The sequence below is a fragment of the Aythya marila genome (genome assembly GCF_965140915.1).
Source record: "Aythya marila genome assembly, contig: HAP1_HAP1_SCAFFOLD_170, whole genome shotgun sequence".
NCBI classification, from domain to species: Eukaryota; Metazoa; Chordata; class Aves; order Anseriformes; family Anatidae; genus Aythya; species Aythya marila.
The window spans coordinates 287,715-302,037 of NW_028137300.1; the positions used below are offsets into that span (position 1 = coordinate 287,715).

General features: G+C 50.9%; 2 protein-coding genes across 2 annotated transcripts; one reads left to right on the forward strand and one right to left on the reverse strand.

Moving 5' to 3' along the window:
* Positions 1 to 828: 828 nt before the first annotated feature.
* Positions 829 to 1,852, forward strand: LOC309890933 (olfactory receptor 14J1-like; the record flags this gene model as incomplete). The annotated part of the gene is made up of 2 exons (XM_082785324.1): positions 829 to 850; positions 1,154 to 1,852. 2 exons carry the CDS (start codon positions 829 to 831, stop codon positions 1,762 to 1,764), a joined length of 633 nt encoding a protein of 210 aa, XP_082641450.1. The 3' UTR covers positions 1,765 to 1,852.
* Positions 1,853 to 10,588: 8,736 nt separating this feature from the next.
* LOC309890934 (olfactory receptor 14C36-like) lies at positions 10,589 to 11,473 on the reverse strand (the record flags this gene model as incomplete). Its single annotated transcript, XM_082785325.1, has 1 exon — positions 10,589 to 11,473. The coding sequence occupies one exon, from the start codon at positions 11,471 to 11,473 to the stop codon at positions 10,589 to 10,591; it is 885 nt and encodes a 294-aa protein (XP_082641451.1).
* Between the last annotated feature and the right edge of the window lie 2,850 nt (positions 11,474 to 14,323).

Consider the following 14,323-nt stretch of genomic DNA (forward strand, 5'->3'; position numbering starts at 1 on the left):
CGCTGTGGAAGGGGGGATTCGGGCACCTCGTGGCCATGCCCTGCAGTGCAGATGCCTTCTCCTTGAGCAGTCCCTCCCTGGCTTCCTCTCCCCCTGCATCCCATGGGCTGTGGGGCAGGCATGGCCAGCAGAGCAGGCAGAGCTCAGACGAGGAGAAGCTCTCAAGCTCCTTCTGGCTTGCTGTGGCTCTCCTCAATTAGCAGCCATCTAATTTTTTTATTTTTTTTTTTTTTCCTCAGGGAAACACCAGAGTGGGATGGTCCTGTAGCTCAGAGGAATGACAAAAGTGACAGAGCTGCACTGGTCAGTCTTCACCAAGGCACGGTCCCTTTGCCTCCTGGCACCCACAGGATTTCTCTGGGAGTGCACAGGTAATGTAAGGGAGTTCAAGCATCCAACACCTGTCATAAGCATTAGAAGTGTTATTGAAAGCTAAATTAAAAAAAAAAAAAAAGTGGGGGGGGGGGCAAAAAAAAAATAAAATAAAATACCTGCAGCTCTGCTCTGCATTGGGTTGTTGACAACAACACTGAAAAGCTCATGGATGTGCCAAGTGGACAGCACTTGAGTTTCTCCCATCTTCCTGCTTCCATCCTGCAGCACAGCAGGAAGGACTCCTCTGGAGCCCACAGCAGCCCCTGCTCCCAGTGCCACTATCAGCCAGCACCAGCTGGAGCTCAAGCAAGAAAGCTGCAGAAAGGTTCTCCTGCAAACAAATGCTCGGGCTGGGGGTGCTCTAAGGCTCGTAATAAGTCTCCCTCAGAGAAGTGTGTACTAACTTGTTCTACCTTATCCTCTTCAACAGACAGCTGTGTTTAATGTCAGCAAATGCCCAACGTCAGCACCGTGAGTGAGTTCCTCCTGCTGGCATTCGCAGACAAGCAGGAGCAGAAGCTCCTGCACTTTGGGCTCTTCTTGGACATCTACCTGGCTGCCCTCCTGGGCAACGGACTCATCCTCACCGCTGTAGCCTGCGACCACCGCCTCCACACCCCCATGTACTTCTTCCTCCTCAACCTCGTCCGCCTCGACCTGGGCTGCATCTTCACCACTGTCCCCAAAGCAACAGCCAATGCCCTCTAGGACACCAGGGCCATCTCCTATCAAGGCTGTGTTGCACAAGTCCCTTTCATAGTCTTCTTTTTTGATGCAGAGTATTCCCTTCTCACTGTCATGGCCTACGACCGCTACGTTGCCATCTGCAAGCCCCTGCATTATGGGAGCCTCCTGGGCAGCAGAGCTTGTGCCCAGATGGCAGCAGCTGCCTGGGGCAGTGGCTTTCTCAATGCTGTCCTGCACATGGCCAACACATTTTCCCTGCCCCTCTGCCACGGCAATGCTGTGGACCAGTTCTTCTGTGAAATCCCCCAGATCCTCAAGCTCTCCTGCTCAGATGCCTACCTCAGGGAAGTTGGGGCACTTGTCTTTACTCTTTCTTTAGTATTTCTTTGTTTTGTTTACATTGTGGTGTCCTATATGCTGATCTTTAGAGCGGTGATGAGGATGCCTTCTGAGCATGGCCAGCACAAAGCCTTTTCCACGTGCCTCTCTCACCTGGCTGTTGTCTCTATGACTGTCAGCACTGGTTTGTTTGCCTACCTGAAGCCTCCTTCCGTCTCTTCCCCATCCCTAGACCTGGCGGTGGCATTTTTGTACGTAGTGACGCCTCCAGCAGTGAATCCCGTAATCTACAGCATGAGGAACCAGGAACTGAAAAATGCTCTCAGGAAATTACTTTCATACATACTTCTTAAGCATCATTAATATGCTCACCAGCCTAAAAATACTGAGCGAATATCTCACAAAATATTTTCTGATTTTTTTTTTTATTTTTTTTTATTTTTATTTTTTAACGTGTGATAGTATTATTTTAATTTAAGGGAATTTCTTCTTATCCTCCTACATATTGATTTTTATTTTGACCCAGTCATCTACGGTACTTCAAGAACCAATCTTCCAGTGTAGATAAAGACAATAAAGAAGCCATTAGATATTCACAGCTCTCAGATCCCATCTCATTCTCCCAATGGAGAAGGGGCTCAAGGCCAAAAGCACTGCTGTCACATTTAGGAATAGCTCAGCTGGCCATTGGGGCTGCCCATCACTACTCAGTGGGGCAATCTGGAGCTTCATGGACTGGAATCTGGAGCTGCTCTGTGCCTGGGCCAGGCCTCTTGTGCTGGCCCTGTGGGACACAGATACTCTGTGCTAGGGATCTCCCAGGCAAGAGACCAGGGCTCCTGCAGCTTCATGGACCTCCATCGCCTGAGCCATGGCTGGCCCCAGCCTGGGGACTGCTGGGGAGGCCCAGAGCCGCTTTTGTCCCAGCAGCTGAGGTGCCTTGCGAGGGGCTGGGGCTGTGGTGGCCATGCCCAGAGCCCTGCAGCAGCCTGCAGTGGGCACTGCCCTGGGGCCAGCCCAGCCTGGGCTGCTGGGCTGGGCTGGGCATTGCCCAGCAAAGGGCAACAGCAGCGTCAGGGAGTGGTGGCAGCATGCAGGGGAGGGCTCCCAGCAGGGCTTGGTGCTGCAGAGCCAGGACTGCGTGAAGGGAGCCCAGAGCTGGAGGGGCAGGGGAGAGGAGGCTGCTCTGGGCCCTTGCTGGCCTGGTCAAAGCAGAAAGGGGGCCCAGGGCATTTGCCCCCTCACCGCAGCCTGCCAGGACCTGCAACGCACTCATGGAGCATCCAGGGCCAGCCAGCCCCTGCATGGGGATCTGCTGCCTGCCTTGCCCCGGCCCTCTCCAGCGCCCTCCTTGCTGCTCTCTGATGCACGCCAGCACCTCCCCATGTGTGCCAGCCAGCACATCTGCTGAGGGCCAGTGCGGTTGCTTCTGGGGCAGGGAGCTCAGCATGGCCCTTGCAGCCCCCTGCCCTGGGCCTGCCTCTCCCCTTGGCCTCAGCCCCGGCCCTGGCCTTGTCTCTGCTGGCAGGAGCGCTCTTGGCATGCGCTTCCTGGCCTCCCCTCACCAGCGCACAGTTGCTGCCCACTCAGGCTGCTGGCACAAATTTGTCCTCACCAGCAGCACCACCCCTTGGGCTGCTTCTCCTGGTGTTGCCCACACCACTGTCTTGACTCCTTGTCTCTGCTGGGCCCCACCTTCCACACCCAGATGTGCCCCTTGGCTGTCATCGCCTTCTCCCCTGCCACATGGGGTGACAGTGCCATAGTGGGACATGTTTCCAGTGGGCCGTCTACCAGACACAGTAATGAATACTATGAGCAGGACTAGAGGGGTCTTGCTTCCAGCCAGGGGGATGCAGGGAGGAAAGGGACAATTGGGTTTACTGGACTGTGTACATTTAATGGCCTGGCACATGAAACCCACAAATGTATCAGGCTCTACTGGACACCGGTGCACAGTGTACCCTAACGACATCAAGACTTAAAGAGGTAGAACCCACCTATATTTCTGGAGTGACAGGGGGATCCCAAGAGTTAACTGTCTTGGAGGCTGAAGTGAGTCTAACTGGGGAGGAATGGCAAAAACACCCCATTGGGACTGGCCTGGAGGCTATGTTCATCCTCGGAATAGACTGCTTCAGGAGAGTGTAAGGAATGTTTCAGCAATTCGTGTCAATAGAGGGCTTGAAGGGTAAACCTTGAGTTTCTGATATCTGGGGGGGGGGTTCAGAATAACTGCTAACTATTTTGACTATTGTATGGGACACTACACTAGTCTCTGTATCTGGCCAAGAGATTAAGGAGAAGGGGAAAGCTGAAGGACAACTGAAAGAGAAAGCTTGCATGGGACTCTGCACAAGTCTCTGACATCCGGCCAAGATGGACAAAGGAGAAGGAAAAGAAAAAAGCCTGTGAGGAAGACTATGAGCCTTCAGCATGAGAGACCCCCCAGAGGGACCACTGGAGACTGATACTCATGTGCCAGTGGGAGGGTTCGGATTCTGGGAACTAATTATAGTAACCCTGCCTTTACTAGAAGTAGTAATGAATATGTATTAGCCTAGGAGCATAAAAACCAGCTGCTTGATGTAACTGGTGTGCATCTTGGTGGAGCAGAGACTCCTGGCGCACCCAGTGCTGTTTGCTTACCTCTATTAGCTTAAAAATTTGTAAACTTTGATTGTAATTCTATTTGGGACATAGTCATTTATTACAAGAGGGTACTTCAAAGTTCCAGAGGGCACCACTGGTGGGGCTTTGGCATCACTGCCTTGGAGACTGGGGACAGTAAACAGTTGTCTACCTTGCTTGGCCTTCCACAGAATCCTTCTGTTGTGGGTTTGCTGAGGGTTGAAGAACAGCAGGTGCCAATGGCTACCATGGCGGCACACCTGAGACAGCATCATATCACAGAATCACAGAATCACAGAATTTCTAGGTTGGAAGAGACCTCAAGATCATCGAGTCCAACCTCTGACCTAACACTAACAGTCCCCACTAAACCATAACCCTAAGCTCTACATCTAAACGTCTTTTAAAGACCTCCAGGGATGGTGACTCCACCACTTCCCTGGGCAGCCTGTTCCAATGTCTAACAACCCTTTCGGTAAAGAAGTTCTTCCTAAGATCCAACCTAAAACTCCCCTGGTGCAACTTAAGCCCATTCCCCCTCATCCTGTCACCAGGCACGTGGGAGAACAGACCAATCCCCACCTCTCTACAGCCTCCTTTAAGGTATCTGTAGAGAGCGATAAGGTCACCCCTGAGCCTCCTCTTCTCCAGGCTGAACAAGCCCAGCTCCCTCAGCCGCTCCTCGTAGGACTTGTTCTCCAGGCCCCTGACCAGCTTCGTCGCCCTTCTCTGCACCCACTCAAGCACCTCGATGTCCTTCTTGTAGTGAGGGGCCCAAAACTGAACACAGTACTCGAGGTGCAGCCTCACCAGAGCCGAGTACAGGGGGACGATCACCTCCCTAGCCCTGCTGGTCACACTGTTTCTTATGCAAGCCAGGATGCTGTTGGCCTTCTTGGCCACCTGAGCACACTGCTGGCTCATATTCAGCCGACTATCAACCATCACTCCCAGGTCCTTCTCCGCCAGGCAGCTCTCCAACCACTCCTCTCCCAGCCTGTAGCTCTGCTTGGGGTTATTGCATCCCAGGTGCAGGACCCAGCACCTGGCCTTGTTGAACTTCATGCAGTTGACCTCAGCCCATCGGTGCAGCCTATCCAGATCCTCCTGCAGAGCCTTCCTACCCTTGAGCAGATCGACACACGCACCTAGCTTGGTGTCATCTGCAAACTTACTGAGGGTGCACTCAATGCCCTCATCCAGATCATTGATGAAGATATTAAAGAGGACCGGCCCCAGCACCGAGCCCTGGGGGACGCCACTAGTGACTGGCCTCCAACTGGACTTGACTCCATTTACCACGACTCTTTGGGCCTGGCTATCCAGCCAGTTTCTAACCCAACGAAGTGTGTGCCAGTCCAAGCCAAGAGCAGCCAGTTTCTTGAGGAGAGTGCTGTGGGAAATGGTGTCAAAAGCCTTGCTGAAGTCAAGGTAGACCACATCCACAGCCTTGCCCTCGTCCACCCAGCGCATCACTTTGTCATAGAAGGAGATCAGGTTCGTCAAGCAGGATCTGCCTTTCATAAACCCATGCTGACTGGGCCTGATCGCCTGCTTGCCCTGCAAGTGCTGCGTGATGAATCTCAAGAGAATCTTCTCCATGAGCTTTCCTGGCACTGAGGTCAAACTGAAAGGCCTGTAGTTTCCCGGGTCTGCCCTCCGGCCCTTCCTGTAGATGGGCATCACGTTTGCTAGCCACCAGTCAACTGGGACCTCCCCCGATAGCCAGGACTATTGATAAATGATGGTAAGCGGCTTGGCCAGCTCCTCTGCCAGTTCTTTCAGTACCCTTGGGTGGATCCCATCTGGTTCCATCGACTTGTGCACATCCAAGTGCCGTAGCAGGTCACCAACCAGTTCTTCATGGATAGTGAGGGCCACATCCTGCTCCCCATCCCCTTCCACCAGCTCAGGGTACTGGGTATCCAGAGAACAACCGGTATTGCCGCTAAAGACTGAGGCAAAGAAGGCATTGAGCACCTCCGCCTTTTCCTTATCTCTTGTCACTAAGTTTTCCCCCGCATCCAGTAAAGGATGGAGATTCTCCTTAGTCCTCCTTTTTGTGTTGATGTATTTATAAAAACATTTTTTGTTATCTTTACCGGCAGTAGCCAGATTGAGCTCCAGATGAGCTTTGGCCTTTCTAATTTTGTCCCTGCACAGCCTCGCAACATCCTTATAGTCCTCCCTAGTGGCCTGCCCACTTTTCCAAAGATTATAAACCCTCTTTTTTCTCCTAAGATCAAGCCACAATTCTCTGTTGAGCCAGGCTGGTCTTCTTCCCCGCCAGCTCGTCTTTGGGCACGTGGGGACAGACTATTCCTGCGCCATTAAGATTTCCCTCTTGAAGAGCGCCCAGCCTTCCTGGACTCCTCTGCCCTTCAGAACTGCCTCCCAAGGGACTCTACCAACCAGTGTCCTGAGCAGCACAAAGTCAGCCCTCCGGAAGTCCAATACAGTGGTTTTACTGGTCCCCTTCCTGGCCTTGCCAAGAATAGAGAACTCCACCATTTCGTGGTCACTCTGCCCAAGACAGCTCCCGACAATCACATCCTCCACCAGTCCTTCTCTGTTTGTGAAGAGAAGGTCTAGCGGGGCACCACCCCTGGTAGGTTCACTAACCAGCTGTGTCAGGAAGCTATCTTCCACGCTCTCCAGAAACCTCCTAGACTGCTTTCTCTGGGCTGTGTTGTGCTTTCAGGATATGTCAGGGAAGTTGAAGTCCCCCATGAGAACAAGCGCTGACAATTTTGCAACTTCTGTCAGCTGCCTGTAGAACTCCTCATCCGTCTCCTCATCCTGGTTTGGCGATCTATAACAGACCCCAACCAGGATGCTAGCCTTGTTGTCCCTGCCGATCCTAACCCAAAGGGACTCGACCTTGTCATTCCCAGCCTCGAGTTCTACAACATCGAAAGACTCTCTAATATAGAGAGCCACACCACCACCCCTTCTGTGCTGCCTGTCCCTTCTAAAGAGCTTATAGCCAGTCATTGCAGCACTCCAGTCATGAGACTGGTCCCACCACGTCTCCATGATGGCAACCAAGTCGTAGCCTGCCTGCCGCACGATGGCTTCCAGCTCCTCCTGTCATGCTAACCTCCAGCTCCTCCTTACCATGCTAACCAGGACTCCCTGATTGCCATCCATGAGCTAGTTCATTGACTGGAGAGCCAAGGTGTAGTTGTAGAACTTAGTAGCATGGTTTAGTGATGGACTTGTCAGTACTGAGGCAAAGTTGCATGACCTGGGTTACACATCCTTGAGCAGTGTAAGGCAAAATGCAATTCTTTTTGCCTTTTGCATCTATAGCACAGGAAGCATGACTTTGCCCTACTCTATTGACTGGGCAGGTCTTTTCACATTACTCAGTTTATGTTTCTGTGACTGGAAGGGGACAATTTCCCAAAAGAGGCCTAGCTCGTGGGTACAACTACAGCCACTTGAAGAAATATTTTCTTTACTTTTCTTCCAGAGTTTTCCACAGAAGACCCATGAGAGACCATGGATGTCCAGGTGTTTACTAATATTCAAGCAGAATTTCTCAGATTCCAATGGTTATTTCAATTATTTTATTTTATTTTATTTTATTTTATTTTATTTTATTTTATTTTTATTTATTTTAATATATTTTATTATTTATTTTGTTCCCAAAGAACACCTGACTTTTCTTAGAAAGGGTTTCATGTGCTGGGCTGGGCTGCAGTTACAGGGACAAAGACCACTGCTGGCAGTGGAGGTGTAAGACCTCCAGACTCTGCTTTTCCTCCTGATAGAGGTCTCCAAAGCAGTCACCCTGGATGAACAGCAATAGAAGAATGATGCTCAAAACTGAAATGCAGCAAAATTCAGCCTTTAAAAACAGAAAAAATTTATATTAGGTGCTTTTGGAAATCTTCCTTTTTAAATACACCATGCAAGTTCTGCAATTAGCTGCACAAGGCATGAAGGTTAGAAGAAAACTATGGAAGAGATGTTAGGAGTTTCTTCATTTTAATGAAGAAACATGCCAGCACCTTCTGCCTTCTCCTCTGCAGGCTGTCCTATGATGTCCCACACTTTGCCCTATTTCCTGGAGTCTGCAGAACCCCCTTCTCAGTTCACCACCTTGCTCTCATCCCTTGATTTCACCCATGTATCGTCAACCCTCACCAGCTGTTCCCTGAAACACAAAGCCACGGTCTGATCAGAGGGTCACCTCTGACACCACGGCTCAGCCCTTTGAGGGACATTTCTTCTTCCTCATGGCCAATGCATAACTTCCAAGGTACACTCCCTGGAAGTCTTTCTCTCCTGCTCTTTCCTACTACTAATGGAAGCTCCGTCAGGATGGAACCATTCCTAAAAGGCATCCCAACCCATCAGGCTCCTTGCAGCCTGGCAGCCAACCAGGCACATGTCACCTCAGCAGCATCTTCCAAGCCATGGGCCTGCTGCTGGCCTTGCAGCTTCTTGGCTACACACAACCAAGCTTTGTGCCTCCTGCTGTCCAGTCATGGACTCAAGCAGAAGGGACAGGACGACCCATCTTGGGGCCTTCTTTCTGTCTGGGTCCTCCTGGGTATGGAGGAAGAGGGGATCCCATAGTCAGCATGCCAACCAGGTGCCTTCTGCTGGCCTAGCAGGGCCACTGGCACATGTCAGCTGGAAAGTACAGATCCCAGGGAGAAGGCAAGGCTGACCTGTCAGCTACAGACAGAAGTGACCTCACAGTCCCTTTCCATGACACGTTCCTGCTGCTGCCCTATCCACTGCAGAGGCAGAAGTGACCTCACAGTCCCTGCCACAGTCACATTCCTCCTGCTGTGACAGGAGATCCTGAGGTAGAGCTGGCAGTGCTGCTGTGCAGAGCCAGGGACTGTGGTGCCCTGGGACCCCCGGGAATGCTGCTCGGGGGGGCAGCAGACCCAACTCCATGGGGATCTCTGCTGCTGAGCCCCTCTCCATCTGCCCTGATGGCTCAGCAGCATAGGACAGTGCTGGGCAGGACAATCGGGTGTCTCTAAGGGCACAAAGGGCAGGCAAGTGCTGCACCAGACCTTGCCCACAGCACTTCAAAATGCTTATCCTCAGTTACTCTGCAGTCTTATGGGCCTTTGCCTGATGACTCTTCACCACCACTTCTGGCATTGCAGAGCCCTGCTTTAGCCCATTGTCTCCTCAAATTCGCCTTTTCCTTTACCAAAACCTTTTTTGGATGATCACTCATTTTATGAGGTTCTAATCACTGCCCACTGAACACCTTGTTCCTGCAGATCTTCTGACTTCTCCTGGCAGCTCCAGATTCCTCTCCAGGCCTGCATCGGCCATCAGCCCCGCTACAGGGGGTGTAGTCCCATGCAGATGAATCCAGTTGTCTACTTTGGCAAGTGTCACCATAAAGAGAGCTCTTGGTGCAGTCCTTGATCCCTCACAGATCACCCTGGGATTTTCAGCCTGTGTTCTTTACTCCATGAAGAGGCCCAGAAAACAGAAGAGCAAGGAGGAACCCCTTCTCTCTATTCCAGACAGTAGCATTGGAAGAGGCATCCAGGCTTCTTGGTTTGCCCTGAACAGCCCCTTTTGTTACTGTTTGGTTTTTGTTTGGTGCTAGCAGGGAGGCCAGCTGTGACAGAGGACTGCACAGTGCCTGCTGCTGCCTGCTGGGACATGGATGCCACTGCAGAGACAACAGGACTGGCATCAAATTACATGAGATATAAAGTCTAACCCAAATACAAGAAACACGAGACCAATGTGGAAGCCAAAAGAAAGCAGCAGTGAAAAGGCCACATCCTGCTGCTGGCCATGGCTCCAGGGAAGCAGCAGCCCCGACCCGAAGGCAGCAGAGAGGCAGAACCCAGCGGGCAGTGAGGGGCAGCCCCGAGGGCCACCAGGGCTGCTCGTTCATGTGTCAGCTGGGCTCTTGTCCCTGAGCCCCTCCTGCGTGCCGGGGCTTGCTCCCCCAGCTCCAGAGGAGATGGGAAGACATGGCAGCTGAGACCAATGAATTTCTGCTGGATTCTTTATTGTCTTTATCTACACAGGAAGCCTGGTTCTATAGGTAAATCTTTAACAAGTAGAAGGCTAAGAATAATATTATTTATATCAGAAACAATAGTTAGTGAAAATAATAACACAGACAAATGTAAACTAAGAAAAAAAAATCTGAGAAAAATAGGTGTTTCTGATTATAGGATAATTGTTATAGGTGAAGAAGCTGAAGAACATGTATTGAAATGGCGTCCTCACTGCATCCCTTAGTTCCAGGTTCCTCATGCTGTAGATGAGGGGGTTCACAGCTGGAGGCACTGGTGATGGGAAGAGATTGCAGTTGAGACCAATGGATTTCTCCCAGTTTCTTTATTGTCTTTATTTAAACATGAATATCGATTGTAAAGGTATTTGAAATTATTGACTTATAATAATAATAATAATAATAAATTAAGAGACTTAGAATAACATTAAATCAAAGCCACAAGTTAGAGGAAATAATAATAAAGAAAATTACTTTCTAGAATTTGCATGGAGTCTTTTTTTCAGAAATCCTGTGTGTCCTGTTAGTATTATATGCACATTATTTCTGCTGAAGAAAGATGTATTCAAATAGTTTCCTTACTGCATGCTTGATCTCCTTGTTCCTCATGCTGTAAATGAGGGGGTTCACTGCTGGAGGCAACACTGAATATAGAACAGCCACCACCAGATCCAGGGATGGGGAAGAAATGGAGGGAGGCTTCAGGTAGGCAAATATGCCAGTGCTAAGAAACAGGGAGACCACAGCCAGGTGAGGGAGGCACGTGGAAAAGGCTTTGTGCTGGCCTGGCTCAGAGGGCATCCTCAGAACTGCCCTTAAAATCTGTACATAGGACATCACAATGAAAACAAAACAACCAAAAACTAAAGAAACACTAAAGACAAGTGCCCCAACTTCCCTGAGGTAGGCATCTGAGCAGGAGAGCTTGAGGATCTGGGGGATTTCACAGAAGAACTGGTCCACAGCATTGCCGTGGCAGAGGGGCAGGGAAAATGTGTTGGCCATGTGCAGGACAGCTTGGAGAGAGCCACTGCTCCAGGCAGCTGCTGCTATCTGGGCACAAGCTCTGCTGCCCAGGAGGCTCCCATAATGCAGGGGCTTGCAGATGGCAACGTAGCGGTCGTAGGCCATGACAGTGAGAAGGGAATACTCTGCATCAAAAAAGAAGACTATGAAAGGGACTTGTGCAACACAGCCTTGATAGGAGATGGTCCTGGTGTCCCAGAGGGCATTGGCCATGGCTTTGGGCAGAGTGGTGGAGATGCAGCCCAGGTCGAGGCGGACGAGGTTGAGGAGGAAGAAGTACATGGGGGTGTGGAGGCGGTGGTCGCAGGCTACAGCGGTGAGGATGAGTCCGTTGCCCAGGAGGGCAGCCAGGTAGATGCCCAGGAAAAGCGCGAAGTGCAGGAGCTTCTGCTCCCGCATGGCTGCAAATGGCAGCAGGAGGAACTCACTCACAGAGCTGCTGTTGGACATTTACAGGTTCTGCCACGGAGTCCTGCTCAAGACAGAGGAAGACTATTTACCACAGAGTTATGTGAGAGGAATAATTTCCATTTCTCTTTTAAGCCTCCCTCTGCAAATATTCGTAGACCTTTGGCGGGTCTTTTTCATGCCATATTAGTGATGCTGCCTTAGGGCCTCCATGGGAGCAGGCAACTCTGCTCTGGACAATGCAGGAGTCAGTCCTGACCTACAGCAAGAGATGAAGAACATAGGTGGATTTATATTTTCTATATTATGTTCTAGCTGCCCCACCACACCTGAGGACTGTCTATAAGGCATAAATCCTGGGCACTTCTGTTGCATTCCAAGTGAAATCCTGTGAATCTTCAGAGGCAAAGGTACTGTCCCTTTAGTTCAGGTTGTACTTTCAGAGGGGACAGCCGATCTGTCTATAGAGGCTGGTCTCTTCTGCTGGCATGTGTATGAGCTGTAGGATAATTATGCTCACATGTTCACCTGAAAAGAAGCAGGACACTGCTGAATCCAGACTCAGAGTGCACATCTCCAGACACCTCACCCTGTCCCTGTATTTGCCATTCCCCAAGCACACCAAGGGTTCACTTCATGTGCATGTGAAACCCCATCCCCAGCCAGAATCACAGAATTGCAGGGGTTGGAAGGGACCTCAAGAGATCATCTGGTCCAACCCCCCTGCCAAAGCAGGTTCCTTAGAGCAGGCTGCCCAGGTAGGCATCCAGACAGGCCTTGAATATCTCCAGAGAATGAGACTCCACAACCTCCCTGGGCAGCCTGTTGCAGAGCTCCATCACCCTCACCGTGAAGAAGTTCTTTCGCATGTTGGTGCGGAACTTCCTGTGCTCCATGTTTTGGCTATTTGCTCCATGTTCTGTCCCCACAAACCACTGAAAAAAGGTTGGCCAAATCCCTCTGTCTCCCACACTAAGATATTTGTAAACATTGATAAGATCCCCTCTCAGTCTTCTCTTCTCAAGGCTGAACAGACCCAGGTTTCAGCCTTTCCTCATAGTGAAGATGCTCCAGGCCCCGTATCATCTTTGTGGCCTTCCGTTGGACTCTTTCCAGGAGATCCCTGTCTTTCTTGCACCGGGGAGACCAGAACTGGACACAGCACTCCAGGTGAGGCCTGACCAAGGCAGAGTAGACGGGGAGGGTCACCTCCCTTGACCTGTCTCCAAGCTCCTTTTAATGCCTGGAAACAAGAACAGCAGTAGCACGGCCAGCTGGAGAAGCCAGGAGGAACACCAGCGTGCTGCTGCCAGGGGAGGCAAGGCCAGGGAGGGACAGACGGACACTCAGCAGACCCTCCTGTGCTGCAGCTCTGCCTGCAGAGGAGGCAGCTCCTGCTCATTGCAAATGCTGTGTGCTCTGCTTTGGCCTGCAGACACCTCTCAAAGACAGGGCACTGGGTATCACAGAGGGTTTGCAGCTCCTAAGGTCAGCTAGGATAAAACCTGAGAGGACCACAATGATGATGTTAGTGCAGTCTGTGGGATGAGGTGTGGGAAGGGACTTCACAAAATTAATAACTGGCACTTTGATTTTTCAATGCAATGCTCCAGGAGCCTCAGTCTGCTGTACAACCCCAATAATCCATTACTATGAAATCTGCCTCCCCTCCATGGCAGGAATCTCAAAACACAGACTGCAGAAAAAGCCTTACCCTTCAGATAAACCAAGAGTCAATCTTCCTCTTGAAATGCTTCCTCATAATGCCATTCTCTAAAACACTTCAGAAACAGAGACCCATCCCGACAGATACTATCAGCCATCGGATGTGCCAGCTGTAGAAGACCCCTCTAGCAACCCCACCTGCATTGCTCTGCTGCCAGAGACTCACAGTGTCAAGAGCCTGCAGATGTGTCCTACTACACGCTGCCCTCTGTTGTTGAGCTCCTCACAAGCCCTCTTTCCTTCTCTCCTCTCCCCGTGCCAGCTGCTGTCAGAGCCCCCAGCCCTTCTGCGCTGTGCAGAGGAGCTGCTCCTGGGCAGAGCTGTCTCTCTGATGCGCTGCCCGCTTGCTAGGAGCTCCCCTTGGGCCCAGGAGCCTGGCCCAGCTCAGCAGCACAGCACCCGCTTTGCTTGCTTGCTCTGTGCCCTTGGGCTCCCTCGAGGTGTCCTCAAGGCCTCAGGGCTGACAGCACCTGAAGGCAGCAGGGTCTTTGCTGGGGTGTGGTGTTTGAGGCAGACCGAATTCATCACCGACTGCCCTTCTCTGAACACAGGAAGGATGACTTTTACAAGGGTGATTTGTGCTTTTAGACTGTGGTTGTCAAACATGTTGTGCTTTAACCTGTCAGGCACCTCAGCACCACACAGCTGTTAGCTCACACCCACCCCTAAAAAGACAATGGGTTGAAATAAAGATAATGTAAAAGGACAGAAAATGAAGAGATAGGAATAACAGTAACAATACTAATAATAAATAATAATAAACTTTATTTTTATTATTGTTATATGTATAAAGCAAGTGATGAACAGTGCAATTGCTTATCACACACTGACCGATGCCCAACCTTTCCCCAAGCAGGGGTCCCACAGAACCTGGACAGCCTGCATTAGGCTCTCGTGTGCAGGTCCCTTGACCTTACTTTGTTATAGGGCAATAGAGGTTTTCAGAAGGATTTGGAACATTTGCTTCCCTTTCTCAAATACTTCTGCTGTGTTGCCCCATGTGATGGGGCATCAGTATGTTGGAAGTGTTCAGGAGCTTCCCTGTGTTCCAGGGCAGTCTGGATCAGCCCATGGCAAAAGTAGCCCTGGGGCAGTTGATTCCAGGTGGGCAGGACA